Source organism: Cnephaeus nilssonii, assembly GCF_951640355.1.
Source record: "Cnephaeus nilssonii genome assembly, chromosome: 16".
NCBI classification, from domain to species: Eukaryota; Metazoa; Chordata; class Mammalia; order Chiroptera; family Vespertilionidae; genus Cnephaeus; species Cnephaeus nilssonii.
The window spans coordinates 48,693,826-48,719,290 of NC_137087.1; the positions used below are offsets into that span (position 1 = coordinate 48,693,826).

General features: G+C 44.6%; 1 protein-coding gene across 5 annotated transcripts in view; it reads right to left on the reverse strand.

Annotated features, from left to right (window-relative positions):
• Positions 1 to 25,465, reverse strand: part of SORCS1 (sortilin related VPS10 domain containing receptor 1) — a gene marked incomplete at both ends in the record, with an annotated part of 468,623 nt that overhangs the window by 149,141 nt on the left and 294,017 nt on the right. For all 5 annotated transcript variants that reach the window (XM_079793712.1, XM_079793713.1, XM_079793716.1 and 2 more), the window contains 2 exons: positions 8,287 to 8,360; positions 23,831 to 23,989. In XM_079793712.1, coding sequence (XP_079649838.1) covers positions 8,287 to 8,360; positions 23,831 to 23,989 — 233 coding nt within the window. The remainder of the gene's footprint in view (positions 1 to 8,286; positions 8,361 to 23,830; positions 23,990 to 25,465) is intronic.

The window sequence follows — 25,465 nt, forward strand, 5'->3', positions numbered from 1 at the left end:
ACAAAATGAGGCTGCCACATTTCAGAAACTCATGAATACATGACTCTTCTCTATTTCTCTTTTAAATAATAGTTAATATTTATTCATCATGTATTACACATGTTTAGAGTTTAACCTGAATTCTCACTTTAATCCTGACAGGTCTATGAGGAAGACACTAGTATGATGACTAATATGCATTCCATCACCATAACCTAATAACATGTAACAGGCAAAATTATTTGACCTCTCTGGGATTTTGTTTCTATATTTATCTTAATTATTTCTCATCCTAAGAAGAAAATGACAACACTTCCCACTAATGGATACTTCTTGTTGATATCTTCCCATGAACATTCCTCCAGCCTTTCCTGGGGTTTCACCATTCCTTACTTTCTATCCATGTGGTTAATTGGAATTGACTGTACCCCCTGGTCTATATGTAAGCATGTTAATTAATCAAGGCCTGTAAGTTTTACTCCCAGGAATTTCCTGGAGCAACAAGAAAAGGGTGTTTTCTTTTCCATTGCAGTGAATCTGGGAAGATGTGAGGTGCAGAGTCCGCCAGAAGGAGAGAGTCTGGCTGAGAGTGAAGCTAACACAGCGGACAGTAGAGCTGAGCGGTGGGGAGAGATGAAGCCCTGACGACTTTAATGAGCCTCTGCATCTAGTACAGCCTAGTTAGACCTTCTGACCTTCCAGACACATGAGCCAATATCTCCTGTTTATTTTTTTCCCTAAAAATAGGTTGCATTTTTCTATCACATCTTGAGAATGAGTTTTGATTAGTAATTCACATTATTAATTTGAGGAGTGCTTGAAAATATATATGCAAGAGGTTGGCACACAGCTTGGCACACAAGCGATTAGCAAATGTGACTTGTTGCCAAAGATGTGGCATGGGAATCCATTCGCATAAATGACATTGGACCATGCGGAAGAATGAGGGTGTATATACATGTTCAAACATATTAAGGATGGAGTTATCTCTCTGCTATGTAATACCACTGTCATAGGTCCTTTGAGGAACATCATTGGAACAAACCTGATGTTCTAGAATAGCAGAGGTTCATTGTTGAGCCAACTCTTAATTTTCCATGTGTGAATTAGTCACAGAAAATATGTAATCACCAGTTATCTGCCCCGATTTCCAGTCAGCCCCCTATATGTAAGAGAAACATAATCAATACGGTAAGTATGAACCTACTTTTAATTAAGTGAAGCAGCCCTAAGATTGCCTTGTCTTTTGCATAGATGATAGATTGCTGAGTGGGTTATAATTGAAACTGTCTTCTATTGCACTGACCTAAACTTGAATTAGATCCAAACAAAACACATTCATCAAGTTCTAATAGCCAATTTGGCTTTTGGTCGGGGCTTTACTTATTCACGGCATTTGAGTACTGCTGATCCTACAATACCATGTTCCTCTTCAGTGTCAAATTCAACACTTGAGGTCCTTAACTATTGGACTGTTATACTCACAGGTATTACTGAAGGATGTGGGTGGAAAATGGGTCTTGAATTTGTGGCTGATCTTTGCTACTGTAAACAAGAGCCATGAACCCAGACAGACCAAGTTCCAAAACTTGACTGTATTACATATTGTGTGTTATGTCGGATAAATTACATAACTTTTCATTTTATCAAAATGAGGGTAAGAATTCCTACCTCACAATCTTATTTTGAGAATAAAGTAGTATGGGTTATCAAGTGCCTGAACCACTGTATTTACTTAACAAATATGAATACCTATTATGAAACTTTATCTTGGGCACAATCAGTCCTCCCATCTGTATTTTTCCCCAATGAGAATCTATCTTCCCATTTTATGTTAACCAAATAGATTGTTTCCTTTTTAGGAATCATCTAAATCATGGTCCCTCATCTTTGAACCATGCAGTTTGACTGGGTCTCAACCCCATCTCCTTTTTTAGTTCCTAGAGTAGATATGTGTCTGATCTAAACAAGTAATGCATCACCTTATATAACCCTGATCCAAGCCAGGCCACTCAGATTCAATCCTGGGACATAGAGGAGAAGAGGCAGACAGGGTTGATGGGGAGTCAAAGCTGATGATGTCCCTCATTGCCACAAATTGGGGAAAGCCAAATTAAGAAGGCAGCTAATAAAAATGATAGATGTAGAATCAGCCACTCTTAATAATATTATTACTACTAGAAGCCCGGTGCACGAAATTCGTGCACGGCAGGGGGTTGTCCCTCAGCCCAGCCTGTACCCTCTCCAATCTGGGACTGCTGGAGGGATGTCCGACTGCCCGTTTAGGCTCGATCCTGGTGGGATCGGGCCTAAACGGGCAGTCGGACATCCCTCTCACAATCCAGGACTGCTGGCTCCCAACTGCTTGCCTGCCTTCCTGATTGCCCCTAACTGCTTCTGCCTGCCAGCTTGATCACCCCCTAACCACTCTGCTGCCAGCCTGGTTGATGCTTAACTGCTCCCCTGCCAGCCTGTTTGCCCCCAACTTCCCTCCTCTGCCAGCCTTGTCACCCCTAACTGCCCTCTCCTGCAGGGTTGATCACCTCCAACTGCTCTCCATTGCAAGCCTGGTCCCTCTCAACTGCCCTCCCTTGCAGGCCTGGTCCCTCTCAACTGCCCTCCCTTGCAGGCCGGGTGCCTCCCAACTGCCCTCTCCTGCTGGCCATCTTGTGGTGGCCATCTTGTGTCCACATGGGGGCAGCTATATTGTGTGTTGCAGTGATGATCAATCTGTATATTACTCTTTTATGAGATAGGATAGAGGCCTGGTGCACAGGTGGGGGCCAGCTGGTTTGCCCTGAAGGGTGTCATAGATAAGGGTGGGGGTTCCCTTGGGGTGTGGGGCGGCCTGAGCGAGGGGCCTGTGGTGGTTTGCAGGCCGGCCACGCCCCCTGGCAACCCAAGGGGAGGCCCTGGTATTTGGAATTTATTTTCCTTCTACAATTGAAACTTTGTAGCCTGGAGCAGAGCCAAGCCTGGGGCTCCGGCAGCCATTTCTGTGGCAGTTAATTCACCTTCTACAATTGAAACTTTGTAGCCTTAAGCAGGTGAGCCCGGCCAGGGTGTGCGGAAAGCTTTGCTTCCCCTGTTGCCGCCAGCAACCATGGCCTGCTCTCTCAAGCTCCATTCTGCCGCCATTTGTTTGAAATTGTTTACCTTCTATAATTGAAACTTTGTAGCTTGAGTGGAGGCTTAGGCCTGCAATGGCTGTGGAAAGCTTGGCTTCCTCTGTTACCTGGGAAACCTTGCTCACTGTGGCTGTAGCCATCTTGGATTGGGGTTAATTTGCATACTCGCCCTGATTGGCTGGTGGGCGTGGCTTGGCTGGTGGGCGTGGCTTATGTAGCGGAGTGATGGTTAATTTGCATATTACCATTTTATTAGAGAGGATGAGTCAGTGGGCACTCAAGACAATTCTTAGGTGCCAAACATATAACCATTTTACAAGAAACATCTAGTTTAATAAAGTAGGTATTGCCCCCACTTCACAGAGAACAAAACTGAGGCACGCAGAGGTTAAGGAACTTCCCCAGGATCCCTTACATAGCAAATGGCAAAGCTGGAACTCACACTTTCTATCTCTGAGCCCCCTAACCTCCGGTCTGTACTGCCTCCCAATATAATTGATTTCTGAAGGGCGACATTGTGGTAAGATGTGTTTTATAATATGCCCTATACATGTAACTTGGTTTTGGAAGCAATTTGTACTTCTTAGAGGAATACATACATTTATGTTAGCTATGGTAGTACTAACAGCAACCACTGAGATAGTATAAGAATAAGCTTTTATATTCTACTAGCGTTCCCGTTGCAGGAAAAATCCTGCAATAGGGTTTCCTGCTGCACTCTACCCCGCCCCGCCTCCGCTCCTCCCTTGTCCCCCGGCCTGCCTTCTCCGCCAGCCCGCCCGCTCTCCTTCCTTCTCCCCCCGGCCCCGCCTCCGCTCCTCCCTTCTCCTCCCCCCGGGCTTGCTTGCTTCTCCGCAGCTTTGCTCCCTTCAGCATCTCTTGGCTTCTTTCTAAGCTGTCTTGATATGCAAATTAGCCGCCATCTTTGTTGGGGTAATTTGCATAGTCGTCCTGATTGGATGGTGGGTGTGGCTTGGCTGGTGGGCGTGGCTTGGGCATAGCGAAGGTGCGGTCAATTTGCATATTTGTCTATTATTAGGTAGGATAATTATTTTACAATTGCCAATGACTACTTTCAGACAATAGTAATGCCACCCAAAATAAAAATATATCTCAAGTGTACTAGTTGATGAGGAAAATATATCAACTGGTCTTCATTTTTCTCTATGGGAAATGCTATGTTACTACTCAGGGTAATAACTCAATTTAGCACTAGAAAGTTTCCTTGAGTCCCTTCCACACCCCCACAACCAGGCTCCAAGCCGAAATTATTAAAGGGGCTTCTTTGCATTACACCTTCTGAATAATCCTAGACATCCTCAAAGTTCCTATGTAATTTGAATTAACTGGTTTCCAGTAGTAAGTCTAATATATATTGCTTTGATTGACACCTTGTATGCCAGTCCAGAAAGTTGAACAGAGTCAGAAAATACAGACCATGTGGACAAAGACCAAGAGATTTTCATTAATAGTCTTGTGCACTGTGCAATTCACAAGGTTTCATGCCCTCTCTGGAAAAAAAAAAAAAAAAACAACAACAACTGAGCTTAAAGAATCCCCGGGGTCCATTTGCCAAGACCAGCCAGAGAGATACACATACAGGCATGGTGGCCAAAAGAGCCTTGGGTTTTCTCTACTCGTCTGCCTGAATGGGCCGGATTTCTAGGGCTCACTGCCCCAGGCCAGAAGAGAAGGCCAAGAGGCAGAGGCTACAGAGTGCATTGAATTGGTAGAGCATAGATATTGGAGCCAGACCAGCTGTATTTGAATCCTGGCTGTGCCGCTTTCTGTCTGTGTGACCTTGGCTAAATTACTTAACCTCTTCATGCCACAGGTTCCCCATCTGTTAATGATGATACTGCAAAGCTTATTTCATAAAACTCTTATGAAGATTAAATAGCTCTGCATAAAAAGCTGATCACACTGTTAGGGCTTCAATGGGGAAGATGCACCTTGCTGTTTCCCAAGGCAGAGGGAGGGGTGCTGTTTATTTTACTTAGCAGACAGATTGAGTAGAATTCCTACACAACCATGTGTAAAGTTTTTATAAAGACGGTCCAGTTACGACATTTGGTTACAAGGGCTTCCATAGATAACCAGACTTTCAGATAGAAGACCCTCATTCAAAGAATAGAAAAGAATGGATTGCAATTAGCACCCGTTGAAGCAATGATGGGGCCCATTCACCTCATGATGCTGTGTGTAAACAAGACCTTCAGTGAGCCATGGAATATTGTGTACCATGTGCCACCTACATGGGCAATATTCTCATCTCTGTCCTTTTGCCTTGTCCAATTTTTTTAGTCAATGCTTTTCTTTGTCCCTCTGGGTAGGAGTACACTTTCATTCAGCACTCTATGAATTGTAACTTTCTGCCTTCTAGTGCTAGGTTCAAGTGGATATATTTTCAGTACTTTGGAAGAGAGACCTGAGAAAAGGTTTGTCCCTCACACCTTCTCATTGGCAAAGCATCAACTCCATTTTGAGGTTAAAATAGGACCACAGTAATGTAGGCCTTCACTTATTTATTTTCCAAGGCCATTCTATGCACATATAACACCAAGTGAAAGAGAGACTAAACAAACAAAAAGACATGGACCCTCTTTCCCAAAATGACTTTATAATTTCCAAGCAAAACACACAGAGGTGCAGTGTCTCATGAATAAGGGACGCAAAGAGCAAAAGACAAAGAGAAGTGAGGATCCGAGGAGGGAGACTCAGGGATGGCTGAGCTCCTGGAGAAGGGAGAAGCCCATGTGGACTCCAAAACAACTCTCATGCCATTCTTGAGCAAGAAGAGGTGAATGGCTTCTATGCACAAAAACCTCCTTCAGTTAAAAATGTCTTTCTTATGTATATATTTTACTAGAGGCTCAGTGCATGAAATTCATGCATGGGCAGGGTCCCTAGTGGCTTCCAGCTGCTGGCTGGGGCCTCCCTTTCCTGGCTGTCAGTTGCCAGTCGGGGCCTTCCTTTGTTCCACGCCACCCCCCTCGTAATCAGCACACATCATAGCAAGCGATCAAACTCCCAAGGGGACACTTTGCATATTAGGCTTTTATATATATAGATTGATTTCAGAGAGGAAGGGAGAAGAAGAGAGAGATAGATACATCAATGATGAGAGATAATCATTGACTGGCTGCCTCCTGCACACCCCACATGGGTTTGAGCCCACAACCCTGGCATGTGCCCTAACCAGGAATCGAACCATGACTTCCTGGTTCATAAGTTGATGCTGAACCACAGTTAGAGCAATGCCAGATGGGCTACAACTGTATTTTTATGATGGGAAAAAATAAGATATTCCACAAACATATGTGTTATCTTTGACCAGTTTATTTGTAAGTGGCTTGTCTTTCACTTTTTCAGGCAGTTTCACACGCATTTTAAGAGATTTCTCTAATGCACGTGTCTGGCTTTCAACTCCCACGGGGGTTTTAGGGTAGTGTTTGAAAATGAGAAATATAAAAATGCATTCCTCCTCAAAATGCATGCAAGTCCAAGGGCTGATGGGAGGCAGTGTGATCTCAGGAGGCGTGAAGGGAGACACCTTTCACTGTTCTATTCGCAGGAAGCTCCGTGGCTCGAGAAAGGCCATTGCCTCTGTGATTATGAATGACGTAACAAGGCATACTGACACTCTGCTCTGAGCTAGTGCTTTATAGCCCTGTTAATAGCAGCAAACGTCTGAAAACAGCCTCAGTGGCTTTGCCATGGGCAGATTAGATACATCCGGGTAAGGAGTCACATCTTTTGGCAGGGTTAGGACGTAAATTCCAAAGGGTTTGTCATGTAATGTCAAATTACACTAGACTGTTGCATACTTTGTTCTTAGGCCATAGAAACACAAAGGCCGAAGGAGCTTGTGCTATTTCCCTTCTTGTCATCTGTAGTCACCATGCCCATGGAGGGAGGCCATCTCATGTGTGATCAGGAAGATGGGCTCAGGTGGTTTAACAATACATATATTACTTTCTCTGCCTCTTTTTCTTTTGCTGTCTGTCTCTCCCCTCCCCTCTCCTCCCTTCCCCTTATCTTCTCCCTCTCTCACACATATTTCTCTTTCCCCTTGCACTCATCCGCCAACATACACAGTCTATTGTTGTACATTAAATAAGCCTAGAATTCACATCTGATCTATATCCTTGGAGGAAAATGATACTTAACTATTAAAAAAAAGTGATGACATGTATTGTTAACTGCATCCCATCACACAAAGAAAAAAAGGCACAGAACAGGGTGTGTAAGCTAACATTTATGTCAATGCAAATGTATGGGCTAAATGTTTTTGCCCCCCTCAAATTCATATGTAGAAGCCCAGATCCCCAAAAGTAATAGTACCAGGAGATGAGGTCTTTAGGGGGTAAACAGGTTAAGATGAGATCATGAGTGTGAAATCCCTTGATGGGATTAGTGCTCTTATAACGAGAGGAAGAGAGACCACGGCGCTCCCTCTCTTTCTTTCCATATCGTGAGGACACAGAACCAAGGCACCCTCTTGCAGTATCCTGCCATATTCTCTGAAACAATCCGGCCTTCACCAGGAAGAAAATATGCCGGCACTTTGATCTTGAACTTTCCAGCCTTTAGGACTCTGAGAATTAAATGTGTTGTTTAAGCTACCCAGTTTATGTCTTTTTGTGAACGCAGTTTGAGCTAAGAATATATTTGATAATTCATGGAACATTCTGGAAGGGTAAGTAATTAAGAATATTGGTTGCTTCCCATATGATAAGAAGAAGGTCTAGGAACCTTGGAATCAGGAGTGGGAGGAAGATCCGCTCTTAGACTAAACAAGACCTACTTATTTACAATGAAAAGCTTTATTTGAATATGTAAAAAAATGCGTGCATAATGGTTTCAGTAATAAATGTCACTATTAAAATGTTAAGTGTCTGTCTCACAAGTCTCATCAGAATAGCACAAAACACCAGTTCCAAAGCCCCTGCTGCTCACTAATCTCAGTCATCTATTTGGGGTTTATTAAGTAATCTGTGATACATCTTTAATATCCCCTTAAAATGTTTACTACACCAGTGCCAGGTCCTGCCCTAGGGGGCTGTGGGCGTATCCCAACCAGAACAGACCTCATGTGAGAGCTCCGGGTGAGAAAAAGAATTCAGCGCTTGTTTACAAGGTGACAACTTAATAAGGTCCAAAATAAAGTGAGACTCACCAGTAGAACCTGTTGGGTACAACCCCTTCCTGGATAAGCTGCCACCTTCTCCCAAACTCCGAGGAGCTGTATAACTGCAGAGAAAAGAAATTACTTAGCAACACTGAATACACAAACAGCAGTTCATCAGAACAGTAATAGTAATAAGAGCACCTACCATTTATTGAGCACCTGTCACATACCAGGTGAATGCTCCACATATCACCTCTACTCCTCCCATACATTCTGTAAGGCATATATTAATACCCCCATTTTACATGAGAGGAAACTGAGGATCAGGAAGATTAAGTGATTTGCTGGAAATCGCATGAATAGTAGAATGGACTGGGATTCATACCCATTCTGCCTGGAGAAAAAGTCAGCTGAACCACCGGACCTAGCATATGCAGATCACTGACTGTGTGGGATACACAGAAGTGCAAAATCTAGTCCTGGCTCTCAAAGAGCAGATGGCGCAACCTGAATCTGACTACAATAATGAGAGATGCATGAGGCAGCTGGTGATAACAGGATGCAGAGGAAGGAGGCTTAGTAGCCAATCAGGGACACTTCTCAGACCTTGTGGAGATTCGGTTAGGATCAGAAGGAATGACTGCATTCAAACTGACAGCGATAGGACAAGCATTATTCACAAAGGGAACAACATAGGACACAGAGGTGAGATATGCAGGGACAAGATATTAACAAGCCTGGCTTATCTAGATACGTTTGGATGAAAACATTGAGGGCAACTTGGAAAAGGCTTTGAATGGTATGTTAGGGAGACTAGAACTATCCTGCAGACAAGAGGGGCCAGTGTTAGTCTTTATAACAGTAACCAGAAGACCTTCAGGCTACAACAGCAGCCCACATTGACTAAGTTCTTACTTAGTCATCCAAATGCTTCTCGTGTACTATATCATTTAGTCCATACCCCATCCCTGTGATATATGAAGTTATTTTGACCATTTTACAGATGGTTATATATCTTGCAACGGTTCAAGTCCATGTGCAAGCACTCTCCAAGGGCAACTGCATAGAAACACTGCTCATGAGACAGGGTCTAACCCTCCACTGCTCCATCCCTCCTGATGTCTTTCTTCTCCTACCTCCTGTTCTTCCTTGCTCATATGACACCCCTGCTCCTCTCCAATATTCTTTGCAGCACCATGGAACCCTTTTGTGCCTCTGGAAGTGTCCTCTGATGGTAGCCCAGAGATTCTTAATGCTGTAGGCATCCTGGTTTCCATTGGTCTCTTGGCTACTGTCTTGAAAAATATCATTTGGAACATCGTCTTTCTGCTATACGCCTGGTCTGTAACCCACTCACAAACCCCAAACTCCCACCATTGCATTTGCCAAATCCCAGAGTGAATGAATGGTGAGTCACTGTACCCAGGACCTTGCTTGCCCAGCCTTGTCCTTCTTCCCCAGCCCCAGCACTCAACAAAGAGTCAAATGACTCACCAAGTGACTCACCAGGGCTGCAGATGCACCCGGCATGTCCAAGGAACAAGGCAGCCCTAGTGAGTAAGCACTGACCCTTGAAAAAGCTTCCTACACCATTGTGTCCATTGGATCAAAACACATCCTACAGCCAAAAAAAAAAAGAGGAGATATCTGGCTACTAAAGCAAGCAGTTCGATTGGCTCCAACTACACTGCATTTGGGCACCCAGCCAAGGAGAATCTGTGGCTTCTTTCTTTCAAGTCTTATTATTCTTTTCTGCCCCATTATGTCTGGAGAAGAAAGTTTTCCTGGGTACATTTCATGCCTGATTCATTTTAAGAGTGCGAAGGAGAGAGGCAGACACAGCTCCCCTCACAGAGATAACAGAGGAGGGCACAGCTCACTCTTAATTCAAACCCAAGCAGCCAGAGGACCCAGGTCCTGCGCTGTAATCCCAGCAAGTCCTGAACACCTTGCACTTTCACATGCGGACTGCTAGATCAACAGCAAGCACCTGATCTGGGACTTCTGCTGCTCCCTCTCCCCTCACTCTTATCTTTTTTGAAACCCAGAACTGCTTTGCATGAGTTTAAAGAAGACATAGTTCACACCATTGTGTATGCCTCTGTCTATATATAAATATATATTAATATTTATATTTATTTACAAAGATTTATGCCAGTGTCACAGCATCAGTGTGATTTAAAATAATAATTCCGTGTGAAGGCTGATTCACATATATGCCGAAAACCATACGTAAACTCTGAGAAATCAGATGGCTACACCAAGTGATTGCTATCCATGCTCCCACGTGGAATTCATTTCCATGAGGAATTGCCGGATGCCAGCATCTGTATGTGTGTATTTCTTTCCCTTCTATGTCTTTTTAAATTGATCCCCCAGGCTTGGATTCAAACCCAGGGACCAGTCAGGTATGTCCCATAAAATTTGTTTTTATCTTCTTCAAGGGGCTGCTGTGTTATTTGTGAGCATCCAGAGGCCCCTCAAGCAGTGGATATACCGAGTAACTCAATAAGCCAAGCCTCTCTTAGGCAGCTCAGTGACATCCTTTTCAGGTTCTTCTCTCACAAGATACCCTTTGCCTTGTCTCCTTCCCATCCACACCTGAGCATATCCCCCTGCCATGCCTCCATTCATGCTACCCACTCTGGCAGGGGTGGCTTCAGGATGTGCCTACCTCAGTGACTGCCAGTGGTCGGTTTAGGCCCAGATCAAGGTCACCTTCTCTGTGAAGCCTCTCCTACACACTGAAATCCATATTGGCCTCATGTCCAAAGAACTACGGTACAGTAACCAATGCTATAAAACTACAGGGCACATGTTTATATTTAACGTTTAGTAGCCTTTCAAGAGAGTCTTCTATGAATGCAAGGCAGAAATTCCAATCTAAAAATCACCCTAAACTATCTGAGACCACTCCTACGTCTTTGATGGGAGGTCACAAAGCTTTTATATGTCAGGAATCCCATCCCTCTCTATCTGCACAGTGCCTAGTACATAGTAGATGATCACGGGGCAAAAGTCTCAATTATGCAACATGCAAATCTCTTAGTGATGATTCTACCAAGTAAAGTACCCAGATTTCCCAATTAATGGACAAAGGTAATTTATCAGATGACTATTTTTTGCTTCCATGGATCCATAGTTAGAGGGCTATACTTACACAAGTAAACAAACAAAACTATAAATATCAGCACCTTTGAAACTCCCAAGGATTTGCAGCAAGCAGCTCTTGTATATTCATTCATCCCCCACACAAAGCTGCTCTGTGTCCTCCACATACCACTTCACAGATTTGCCCCCTGAGAAGTTAATAGTCCAGCCTGGTGTTCTACCAAGAAAAGGGAAAAAAAGACTCAAGCCATTCAAAAGTTAATGTGTTAATTAAACCTGCAGAGTCTGACAGCAAAGTTCTCCACAGAGAAGGGAATGAAATCAAAGACTTTTACCAATGACTCTCTGGGCAGTAGTAGAAGGCTCTGGTTAGAACGACTCAATGTCCTTCAATAAAATTAATGGAGTCACCCTAGCCCGTTTTGCTCAGTGGATAGAGCATCAGCCCACAGACTGAAGGGTCCTGGGTTTGATTCTGGTCAAAGGGCATGTACCTTGGTTCAGGCTCACTCCCTGGCCCAAGATGGGGCTTGTGTAGGATGCAACCAATTGTGTGTCTCTCTCACATTGACGTCTCTCTCTTCCTCTCTCCTCACTTCCACGCTCTCTAAAAATCAATGGGAAAATATCCTGGGGTGAGGATTAACAACAACAACAAAATTCATGGAGTCATCAGCACCTTTATAAGATTTCCATCCCTCCCTGTTTGTGTCGGGCTCCACAGCTCTGAGGACTGTCAGAATACAGAACTGAGAACTACCATCAGGACTACCATCAATGTCTGTTGCATCAACAGCAGCAGCAACTGCATTCTCCAGCAACACTGAGCCTGCAGAGGACCTTGGAGAGGACAACAGGACATCTGAACCATTTTAGGAGAACAGTGTTCACCTACGAACCTTTGGTCACAAACAGCAGAATGCGATTCATGAAGGGGTTGGCATTGTTTTGTTTTGCTAATAACCCTGGTACAAAATATTGAGGAAAAGTTTGAAGGAGTAGACATCATATAAAGGGAGGGAAAAAGAAACCAAGGCAGAAAATCCTTCCTGCCTAAAATCATTCCAAACTATCTGAGGCCACTTCCTGGCCTTAGTACATAGAACTCGTGAGCTCACACCGGAGGCTCAGCTCTGCTCAAGATCCAGCAGCAGCCTCAGGGCCTAACCCTCCACTCTGTCCTTATGCTGGTCTGGGGTGGTTAGCTCTTCCTGCTAAGCTCTTCTCCTAATAAGGTTTTTCCTTTCTTTACTTTTCGTTCTTTCTTTTTTTTTTTTTACATTGCTCACATTGGTTTGTTTTCTTGCCACCTGCCTTTGTCTGCTATAAGAAGAGTATAGATAAACAACAACAAAAAAAAATACAGTTGATTGCAGAATATGCTATTGCAAAGGTTTGGGTTTTTTTTTTTTTGTATGTTTTTTCCAATATTCTCCCCAGGATATGTTTATTGATTTTTTTTTTTAGAGGGAGGAAGGGAGAGAGGGAGAGAGAGAGAGAAAGAGAGAGAGAGAGAGAGAGAGAGAGAGAGAAATCATTAATGTGACAACGAAGTATCAATTGCCTCCCAGACACACTCCAAACTGGGATTGAACCCGCAAACATTTGGAGTATGGGACTACGCTCCAACTAACTCAGTTACCTGGCCAGAGCAAGGTTCATTTTGAGCTTTTACTCAATTGTTCAGTCATCTCGGGGGCCACATTCAGGAGGACTGTAGAGCTGCAAGTTGGATGAGGGCCACAATCCCCAAGGGAGCAAAAAGAGGGATGCCACAGGGGACACATAGCATAGCTTGGGGGCAGGGAAAGAGTAAGACTCGTTGGCTTGGCTCAGGATCTCTAACCTACAGCAGCTTAAGATGGGGTGAGAGAAGGGGACATGACAGTTTCCAACTTGGATTTTCCATCCTCTTACCATCTTTCTTTGAAGAGAAACTCAACTTCCTTATGTTGATATAAAAGCTGTGGTTGCCACAATCCCTGGAAAGTCTTCTCAATATCCCTAAGTTGCATCAATACAGCCCCTCCTTTCAGACTGCTAGGAACTGATTAGACGCTTTCTTTTGCAGCTAGGAAAGTGGTCCAAGGACACAACTGCATAGGACGGAAGAATGGTACCGTCTTTGGTTGATGGGATTAGAAGTGGTTCCCCAGAAACTTCCCCAGGGTGCCTTCCCCAGGCAGGAGGCAGGTCGCTGGGTCTCCTCCACAGGCTCAAGACACTCCACATCCGCATGGGTGGAACACTTCCTGCTGTCGGCTCCTTTTCAGGTTCCCTGCTCCTTCCTCTTTGCTTCTCTGCCCTTCACATTTTAGAGGCAGGAGGCCTGCAAATTGCACTTCTTGAAAAGGCTGACAGAAACCCCTGCCAGTTCTATTTTATTTGCCTCATCCTAACGCTGCCCTGGGGAGGGTCTGGGTACAGAGCTCTCATCCAGCTCATGATTCTCCACTTCTCACTGAAAGTTACTGCTTTCTTTTTAGCAAGAAAGAGATGGTACCTTCAGGACTTCAAATGAATTCCTAATGCCGGGCCGGAGGCATGGCAAATACCAAGCTCTTTCCTCCCCCCGCCTCCACAGAGGGAAAGAGAAGGCCACAAATCACTCCGAGGGGAAGGTGCGTTCTCTGGTTCCTGAAAGAATTTCATGAAACTTCACTAAATGCTGACATGAGCCTTTCCATTGGCGGGTGGGTACAGGGATGGATAGAGAGAAAAACCATGGTAACCATTCCAGACCATCACCCCTTCTGGCACCAGATGGAAGTTCCTCAAAGAAAAAGCTAGCTAGTCAGGATATATCACAGCCATAGTGATGTGAAGTGTTTGGTTCAGAGTGCTATGGTGGTGGATGTTGGAGAGGAAAATGTGGGAATCTGCCAAAGCTTTCCAGGTGGGCCTAGGGGTACAGTTAAAATTCTCAGTATGGCCCCGCCAGTGTGGCTCAGTTGGTTGAGCGTTGTCCCATGCACCAGGAGGTCTCTGGTTTGATTCCCAGCCTGAGCACATGCCCAATTGTGGGCTCAATCTCCAGTAGGGGGTGTGCAGGAAGCAGGCAATCAATGATGTTTCTCTCTCATCTATATTTCTATCTCTCCCTCTCCCATCCTCTCTCTCTAAAAAAAATCAATAAAAACTCCCCCCCTCCCCAATTTCTCAATATGAAGACGTAGAGGAACACTGTTCCAGGGTGAAAAGGTCAGTCTGAGCAAATTAACAGAGCAGCAAAGCTCAGAGTGGAACAGAGAGACATATCAGTTAGAAGGTGACCGCAAACAGGCGGGGAAGAGATAAGTGTCTGGATTAGCCAGGGCCCCTGGATATGAGAAGAATAAAAGGGATGACTATTTAAAAAATAAATGAAAAACAAAACAAAATTAAACTGTAAAAATAAATCTGACCAGATGGAGAGCAGAAGAGAGGTCACTTCTGAAAGCCCCTTCACTTTGCCTGAGCAGGGGGAGAAAGTACATGCAGACCCCGGGACTAAAGCCGGGACAAGGTTGGAGGCACAGATGCACAGGGGTCACAGTGCTGTCTCTCTCAAGGTGTCAGAAGCTGGTCTGATGAATCACAAGAGGCTGCTGGGTGCCAGGCAGCCAGCCAGGGCCATTTCCTCTGGCCACAGGTCCCTCTCTCTCCCTTCTTTTCCTGCCTTGACCAGGATCATCACACAACAGCCCTCCTTCTGCTGTGAAACTCAGCTCTTAGAATGAGCACCTGTGAGAGGGGACCATGATCATCACACAACAGCCCTCCCTCTGCTGTGAAACTCAGCTCTTAGAATGGGCACCTCATGGTAGATTGGACAGGAAGGCTCCTGACTTCGGGTTTCTCTTCCTCTTGGCAGCTTTGAGATCCTGGCTGTGGCGCTGAGTCTCTTAGAACACTGAGTGTGCCGTGTGTAACCCACACTTACAATATCCTATCACAATGAAGGTAGAAGGTTGGCAAGATAACATTTTTAATTAAAAGAAAAAAAGTGAAAACAGCCTGGCCTGTGTGGCTCAGTGGTTGAGCATCGACCTATGAACCAGGATGTCCAGGTTAGATTCTCTGCCTGGGTTGTGGGCTTGATCCCCAGTGAGGGGCGTGCAGGAGGCAGCCAATCCATGATTCTTTCTCATCATTGATGTTTCTGTCTCTCCCTCTCCATTCCTCTCTCTGATATCAATAAAAATATATTTTTAAAAAAGAAGGTGAAAACAATAGAGACATAAATTCACAAAATGTGTCTATTCTTCCTTCTCCCAAAACCACTTCCCTCCATGGCAACATCCTTGGCTGTGACCACTCTTGGCAAGAAACCCTGCACATTGCTAGATTTCTAAAGGGCCAGCCTTAGAAATAGGCATTTTTCTGGGTATCCCTTGAACTCATTTAAGAAAGGGATCCGTGTTCTGTTATGAGGCCAAATGTCCTTCAAACTGTCCCACTAGTACCTGGATTAAGGAGGCATCTTAATCCATTCAGACAAATGGTGGTGGATAAACCAAACCTACAGAGTTGGCTAAAAGATGCACAAGCCAAAATGTAAATCTATTTCAGAGCTTCAATAACTACTAAGTAGCATCGTTGTGCCTGTCCAAGCCTGAATACCAATTACTCCTTTTCAAATGTCCATTAGTCCTTGTTCTTGCAGCCCATTTCTCTCAAACCATTAGGAATAGGTAGATCCAACTGTTCAAGGTAGCAATTGAAAAATAATGACACAAACTGGTTAAACAAGGATTCTAAGGTGAACACAAGCCTTCCTTGTTTGCATATGATGGCATTTCAGCTCGAAAATTTGTTTTATAAACAAGCATTGGGGTTGACATTTAGCAAGCTCCCTGATTTCCACTCTAATCGCCAATTTTGTATTTGGATACTTAAATTATGTATATATGCATGCGATTAGAAATCAGCTATGACATTGGGAAATTTCAAGCACATGGAAATCCTGCCAACCCAGCATGGTAAAGAATGCTCAACGTATTCCTTATAAATAACTGAGTGCCTTGTTACTTAACGCAGGGCCTTGGGGAAACGTGATGGCATTAGGCAGATACCAGGTTCCTAAGGGTTTGTGCTTGTGCAGCAATCATTTGAATATCCCCAGGGGGTGTGAATTTCAAGGATCCATTTATCTTTTATTTTTATTTCAATTAGCCCTTTGACATTAAGGGGCTGCTAGGTGTCTTCCAAAACCAATGAAGTTACTGTGAAGACAAATACTGTAATATTTAACCGTTTACTGTTATTATAATCAATAATATTCCCTGAGCACTGCATTATCTCCCATGCTCCATTCTTTCTGATTCCATGGAACCTTTTAGTAACTAAGAAGGTATTCCACGTTGACTAAAGTGCCTCTAACTTCAGGTGCTGAAAAGACACTGAACTATCGAGAAGGCAGCCTTGTGTCTAAATCCAGCAACGCCATGCCATGCCGGGTTGGCTATCTCTCAGGTCTTTGAATAATACAATGGGTAGCATCTACTAGTATAGTATGCCTGCTACCTTCCAGGCTAAGTGGTAAGTGTTTTATGTATGTTATCTCAGCATCCTCAGACAGTCCTGTGAGAGGCAGGTGCTGTTATGATTACTTCCACTTTCCAGTTGCAGAAAGTATAAAATTAAGTGACTGCTGAGGGTCCCAGGGCCATTAGTAGGGCCTGAGAGAGTAGAGAGCTGATGCTCTCACCTAGTTTGCCATTTTGCCTATCAGTGGTGAGAAACCAGAATGACTGATTTTGGAAAATATTGGCATCTATTCCCTTATCAAGTAGTCATTACTTCCCAGGCAATGCCCAGCATTCCAAAAAGCCATGATAAGCAATACCCTTCTCTTAGGATCCAGGCAGAAAAGGAAAGATTAAGCCTGACCAGTGTGGCACAGTGGTTGAGTTTTCACCCATGAACCAAGAGGTCACGGGTTCAACTCCTGTTCACTGTTTTGATTCCTGGTCAGCGCACATGCCCAGGTTGCCAGCTCCAACCCCACTAGGGGTGTGCAGGAGGCAGACAATCAATGTTTCTCTCTCACTGATGTTTCTATCCCTCTTCCTTCCTCTCCCTCTAAGATAAATAAAACAGATTTTTAAAAAAGAATGCTGACTGTTAATATTTAGTGTTTCAATTATGGGTGCCAGGAATCTCCAAATCAAAACATGCTTCCCCCTTTAAAACCATGTTCTGGTTTTATGTGTATCTTAGCCATATATACTGAAATATTGGAGGTGAGGCCCACATGCAATTTTAAGATTTATTTCTTTCATAACCTGTTTCTTTGGAACATAGAGGAGATCAGGGATCATGCAGGTGCATGGGTGGTATTACTGCTGACTCCCAGAGCTCCCAAAGAAGTGAGAATAAAAACTTGTGAATTTTCCAGAACTGCCCCAGAATGAAGGGTGGCCCACCAAACTGTCTTAAGAGTTTTATGCTCCCTCCACAGAACTGATAGCTCATTTGGATGTATTTTTTTTAATCGCAAAATGATTTCACATCTCCTGAAATAAAGGAGACAGAACATGAACAGGAGAAAAATAAAGATGATGGGAAAGACAGAAGGAAAAGAAAAAAGAGATTTGGGGACTAATACAAGGTGGCAGATGAGCTTTCTTTGTCCTGTACTATTTAAATTTTGTAAACACTGAAAAAATAAGAGAGTACCACATTTCAAACAAAGCAGGATCACTTTTCTCAAAAACAAAACAAAACAAAACAAACAAAAATGTGAAGGACCAGTGACATTGGAGGAGCCATCCTCAGTGGCAAGAACAACAGCTTGGAGCTCACCACAGCCCCCTCCTCTGAATGAACACCTGCCTCTACTTCCCACAGCCCAGACCCAGCCACTCTGTCCAATGGGATTTCTTGCTTGTCTGTGTAGGAACTGAGGTCATGGCCTAGATCCGTGGTCGGCAAACTGCGGCTCGCGAGCCACATGGGGCTATTTGGCCCCTTGAGTGTGGCTCTTCCAGAAAATACCACGGCCTGGGCAAATCTATTTTGAAGAAGTGGCGTTAGAAGACGTTTAAGTTTAAAAAAATTGGCTCTCAAAAGAAATTTCAATCGTTGTACTGTTGATATTTGGCTCTGTTGACTAATGAGTTTGTCGACCACTGGCCTAGATGGACCGCCACGTCTATAAGCATGGAGAGAAGCAGCATGCTGCATGGGACAGAGAAAAGTGGTCCTTCCTGCTTCTGGTCAGGGGCACAGGTCCTTCTGCCTTAGCCTCCCAAGGGGACTTGCCAGCCTGAACCAGCAGGTCACCGGGCCTCTCCTCCAAAGCTCCCCACCTGCCTGAGTCCTGGGAGTGTCCATGTTGGTTTTACAACATTGCAGGACCACCACCCCCCCCCCCCCGCCACCTTCCTTTACAAATCACTCCTCCAGTACAACCAACCCCAACAGAGCAGCCAGGAGCCCCGTGCGCCAGGATGGCCGGCAAAGCTGAAGTACACATACATCCTTGTACTTTTCTCCTATTTTTTTTTCTCTCAGTCACATCTGTGCTTTGTTTTCTCTCATTTCAAATGTTTCCCAACACATCATGTTTAGTGAGGTGTTTAAGACAGACTGAGAGATGCTGTTGGAGGCAGTGTTTTATAGCACAGTTTGTACACTACTTTATTGCCAAATTAAAATAAAGATGTAATCTGGCAGGCTCAGCCTGCTGCTAAGCCTGCCTTGGGTGGTTTTCTGTATTGAGGCAAGAAGATGGGGGGGGGGGGCACGGGCAATGAGGTGAAGAACTCTATCTCCGTCCTCCCACTCGCTTCGTTTCCTAATGCAAAGAAACACCCCCACTCCCCAAAAAAATGAGCAGAATGTTTGTTCTGTCTACAGCTTAAATGCAAAGATAAGAAAAGTACAGAAATGAATAAAGGAAAGCAAGATTTCGGCACTCCTATAATAAATGCCATAAAATTCTTCATAGTGTCCACAGTGATTCTTTTTCTTTGGAAGACCTATAAGGGGTGGGACCTTCCGTGACCACTATCCCTCTTCCCATTCGGTATAAAATGTCCGTAATGCCTGTCATGTTGATTTGCTTGAGATTCTAGGGCTTTCCAAAGGTACCTCCTCACACAGACTCTTCAGAGGCCAAGGAACTCAGCTCCTATTTCTTATACTAAGTCCCCAGCAGGGATTCCCATTTGGTCAGGCTATTGCTTTAATTTAATTTACTTAATTATTTATAGATTTTTAGAGGGGGAGGGAGGAAGGGATGGAGGGATAAAGGGAGGGGGAGGGAGAAAGGGAGGGAGGGAGAGCGAGAGCAAGGGGGGGGGGGGGAGAGAGAGAGAGAGAGAGAGAGAGAGAGAGAGAGAGAGATTTGTTGCTCCACTTATTTATTCATTGATTGGTTGCTTCTTGTATGTGCCCTGATAGGGGATTGAACCTGCAATCTTGGCGTATCAGCACGATGCTCTAACCAACTCAGCAACCCACCACTTCCCCAGCTACTTTTCTTGGAACTTCAAATGGAAAAAGGCTCTGAACCTTTTCCTCCCAGCCATCCCAGTGTGGCCTGGAGAGCCACATGCCAATTCAAGAAAATGTTTACCTCTGGGCAACCTCCCAGACCCTGACTACCACAGAGAGATGTCTCTCTCTGAGAGAAAAGACTACAGCATCACAATATCCAGGTTTTATGGATTCTGAGGGCATTTGGCCATACACATTTCTCCCTGATTAAATCTTAAAAAAAAAAAAATACACATACAAGAAAAAAAATAAAATAAAACCCTGGCTTCCTATGGAACTGATGGCCAGCAGAACTGTATCCTGGGCCAGATCGGACAATCTGCTCAACAAATTCTTGGAGTGTCTTAAAATGCTTACATCAAAAAGCCTCCCCCAGGGTTCAGGCCTTCAAGATGAAATGCAGTGGGGCAGGACAGCGCAGCCCACATGGGCTCCATCCTGGGAACCAGCGATCCAGGCTCCGTCCTCGACCTCAGGGCCTTGCAGGTCTCAATCATGGAAGGGAAGAAACGCATCGGCAGGGAAGTAAGGGGGAACAAAGGTGGTATGTATCCAAAAGCGGGAGTGTATGCCTGCAAGGACTCGGAGGGGCATGGAAGGAAAGCAGAGAGGAGGATTCTGCTCAGGGGTGAGTTCTGAAGGAGCTGCCACCTACACAGGATACTTTCTAAGAGACAGTGCCTTTTGCCTGACAATCCTGTCCACCTCACGTGGGCGTAAAACAGCATCCAGCAGAGACAACTAGCACTGAGGCTCAGTTCAGAGCTGGGAGTTTTGTGGCAGCAGCAATAGCAACTGTCACGGAAAAAACTGATGAGCAGTCCGTGAAAGAATAAATGTTCCTTTTCCCGGGCAAACATCGTCATTGGTCTGCCAACACCAGCATGGGGCCCTCCTTGGTGCTCAGAGCTGCATCTCATTACTGTTAAAAGCTCCCTGATTCATGGGTAATCGCCAGCTATTATTTCCATATCACTGACCCACCTGAGTGGCCACAGACCCCCTCCACTTGACTTCCAGCCAACCCCATTAGCTAATGGCTCCTCCGATGGCTACAGGCCCACTCCTCATTCTGTGACTCAAGCTCTGAGATGTGAAGTTCTTCTCCAATCCCTCCTTGCACCAGCAGGTTACCCCTCTTTCGTCCAGCATGATTTCACCTTCATTCTCTCCTGGAGAAACAGAAATCTGCCCATCTCAAGATAACACCCTTAAACATGAGAATCCTACCAAGTGCTACTACATAAGGCTTTATGTCATTCATTGAACTTGAACATGTGATAGCAAAGTGTGGGTTTTCTCTGCGGGAAGATTTGTTAGCTTCTACAGAGCAGAGATTGTTAATGTTTCTTCCAGCTCCGAAATGACAGAATTTATGTGGTGTGTGGTCACAGATACTTTTTGGTCCAGTCCATAATGGCTATGCTATCATCCTAACTGGTCTTCTTGCTTTTGACCATGTATTACCACAATTCACTATTATATTTCTACCAAATTAACTTTTGTAATCGGTAGCTCTGAACCCATCATTCCACAGACCATCATTTTCAAAAGATGCCTAATTAGAAGAACAAAAATTACTTTGCCTAACAACCAAATAGCCAATACAATAAAAAATAATCAAGCTTCTGTTCTGGGAGTATATAATGAACTTTAACAAATTTCCGTTTCAGCCAATAGTCAAATTCACAATCCTGTAAACAAGGGTTTTCTAACTTCGTATTAGTGTTTCTGACATTCCTCTTATGTAATGTGCCCCCCCCCCCCCGGCAAGAAATATGACATATTCATTAATGTCTAGGTAAAATAATTTCAAAAGATCATCACTCCTGCACTTTGGGCTGCCCATTTCATCTAATCCATCCAGCTATCTTGATTGGGCACCTATTAAATGTGGATGAGGCCATGCTCTTTTGGCCTCTCTTAAACTATTGGTGAACTCATGTGTATTTAATCTTCTCTCCCCAGATGGATTATGCTCCTTGCTATAGTGATTTTATAGCAACACTGAAGCATACAGAACACCTAAAATGGATGTGGACTTTAATATTCATGTTTTTTCCCCCAACCTTTTTGAAAGTGTCCCTGCAATTATAATTATCTGTATGAACACATTTTACAAATAAGCCCAGCCTTTGACACAAGACTAACAAAAAAGGAAGCCAACACTCAATAGCGCTCACTGTAAGTGGCTGACCTGGGGCCACAGCCCGGAGGTCCTACCTCTTCCAGCGTTACCCACTCTACCACCGCGATCCAGGAGGAACTGTTTAAAGTGCTGGGACCTGAAGGGTTACATCCTGGGGCATCTCCTCCACAGGATCGCAGTGATGCGCAGTGTTCCCTCGGCCAGGTAAATCTGGCCTTCGCTGTGCCTCTAGCATCGCAGGGAAAATTAACCAACTGTCTGATAAAACGCAATAACGCAGCAGATTAAATGACTAATATTCTGTGTCTTGAGCTTCTCAGCCTCGCCCGTGGCCACTGCGCCATCCTGGACCAGATGCACTGTGGCCTGACTCTGGGAGTGAAACTGTGCATTCTGCCGAAAGGGCAGCCAGGCTGCTCAAGAGGAAATGAATCCTAATTGTAAATCTTTTCTATTTTTAGACTTAATGTGCATTTTATTTGGCAGGAAGGGCAGAATGAATAAAACTGCAATACCGAGAATTTTAATTTGCTTCCTACAAAATGCTCTGTCAGTAGAGACCTGGGGAAGGTGCTTCCAGCCTTCTGCCCCTCCAGGAAGAACCCCACGCATGGCTACCCTCTCCAGATAAAACCCGAGAGCATCCCCCTCGCTCACGGAAGCCCAACATGTATAATTTCTAACACATGAGCCCTCTAAGGAGAATTCTAAGAATGACTTCACCGAACCATGCATTTCACAGACAATATTCCAATATTTCCCTATGTTCCTTTGTGGCTTCTATGGCTAGAGTCTCTCTCCATTTGCCAATGTGTATGTTGTTTCTTTTTCATTTTAATTTAATTGCATTTTATGTTGGTATATTCTATCCGGGAATGTAAGGTCCTGAAAAGCAGGGACTATATGTATTTTATAGTGTATCTGTAGTATAGGGTACAAGATATATTTTATAGTATGCATTCCATAACATATATACACATACATCACACACACACACACACACACACACACACATACACACACACACGCAGAGACATCGAACAGCAAAACCGCATTCAATGCTTTCTTTAAAAAGTGGAACTGTCCTTCAATCCAACCACCAAGAGATGAAAAGTCCTGAGACAACCTGTCTCTGAATGATGTTCTCTGTGGATGTTATTATTTTTCCTCTGGCCATTTCTCTCACTGTTTTAGAAAGTTCTTAGTGTTCTTAGCCTTTGGGAGGGGGGCATCCTTCCTTTAAGGGTCTTATAAAAGCTATCCTGGGTCTTTATCTAGAAAAATGATCACCTCTTGACACACACAAAACACATTCTCATATTCCATGATGGTCTGGGGCTCCTAATGGTCTGAAACATCGACATTAAAACCTGCTTCTTGCCCTCGCTAGTTTGGCTCAGTGGATACAGTGCTGAAGGGTTTGGCTCAGTTGGCCTGCAGACTGAAGGGTTCCGGGTTCAATTACGGTTGCAGGTTGGATCCCCATTAGGGGGTGTGCAGGAGGCAGCCAATCAATGATTCTCTCATCATTGATGTTTCTCACTCTCTCTCTACCTCTCCCTTCCTCTCTGAAATCAATAAAAATATACTTACAAAAACAAAAACAAACTGCCTCTCCACATTGAGTTCTTTAGTGTCTGGCCTTTTCCCTTGTGTGCTGGGTCAGATGTTTACAAGCTCAAGCCAGTGACCTGAGACCCTCTTTGCTGCCTCTCATCCCACAGGCACCTGGTTCAGGCGACTGCACAGAACAAAACTGGTCTCGGGGAAGAAGCGTGGAGATGATCAACGAGGGGCTTCTCCTGGGAGAACCATGCACTGTTGTCTCAAACAAGGTTCTGTGCTCACCTTCTGGTCTTGGCTGTACGCCAGAATCCAGTCCTCCTGCTTGGGGTGGAAGAGCAAGCTCTGGATGTAGAAGCTCAGCCGGTACTTTTGATAGGTCGCTCCTTCATCTGAGCTGATCAGTAAACTGCTCTCAATCTCCGGGTCCGTGAGTAACATAATCTGCAGCAAAGAATTGTTGGGGAAAGATAATTAACAGGAAGTTAAATTTACGAATTTCTAAAACTTAACAACGAGCTAAAATTTTGACAAGGGAGGGAAAAGGGACAGGCAAGGAACACCTGGGGACTCTGTCAGGGTGGATCTCCTACCTTGACACAATGACAGAAAATGAGATTCACTAAGGAAGGAAGGAGGCAGGACAAGTTGGAAGGAAGAGAGAGGAAACGGAAGACTGCATTTTCTTCGCTTCCATAGGGCTCCTGGATGTTCTCTTCTCCCCAAAGTTATTTCCTTCATCTGAACTATTTCCCACTGCTCCCCTGACCTAAACCCCCTACCTACTTGGCCTTGTTTACTTTAATTTGGAGGGGAGGGGAGATTAAAGAGCAAGACTTGTAACATCTGTTGTTGGAGAGGTAGAAAGAAATGGAAAGAGATGGGAGTTCACAGGATTTTCTTGCTTGCACAGGCCTCTTGTTCATGTCAACAATATCCCATGTCATCCTTCATTTAGCCTGACTTTTTTGTTAGTCTTGTGTCAAAGGCTGGGCTTTCTACAGCCTTCTCTGTGAATTGTACAAAGGCCACTTTATCCTATTATATAATTTACTTATTTATTTTGTTTACTGTTCACATGCCCTCTACTAGAACCTAAATTCCATGAGAATAGAAGTAGTTGATATTTATCTATTTTTCTCCCCGACAGGTGTGTTCCCAGCAGCTACAGTAAGACCTAGATTATATTATACCAGAGGCCCGGTGCACGACATTCATGCACTGAGGGGGTGGGGAGGGAATCCCTCAGCCCAGGCCTGAACCCTCTCGCAGTCTCGAACCTGTAGGTGGGCATCCCCCGAGGGGTCCTTAGCACTGCCTCAGAGGCAGGAGAGACTACTGCCACCTCCACTGCGCTCACCAGCCATGAGCCCGGCTTCTGGCTGAGCAGCACTCCCCCTATGGGAGCGCACTGACCACCAGGGGGCAGCTCCTGCATTGAGTGTCTGCCCCCTGGTGGTCAGTGCATATCGTAGCGACCAGTCATTCCACTGTTCAGTCGATTTGCATATTAGGCTTTTATTATATAGGATACTCAGTAAATATTTGTCAAATGAATGGGAAGAGTTTACAGAGTAGTCACATGGACCTAGAAAGATGTCCAGCACAGTGTGAGCTCATATGAATGGAGGTCCCTGAGAAGAGTAGCTGGATCTCCCCATCAGTCGTCTTCCTGTCTACAAGAGAATATGCTCTGACTGTTGGAAACTTAATAGTGTCAGCTGCTTTGCACTCTCGCTGGGGTGGTTCATCTTGGTCAGAGCAGTAATGAACAATCCACAAAAGGAACACGATGGAGAAGCTGCCCCGAACACTGATTTTTATTCTCTCATGCTATGCCTTTAGGAATGTGTGATGAAGTACCTCATTCCCCACTCTCTGCAGGTCTCCTTTCACTCAGTCAAAGTGCACATCTAATGC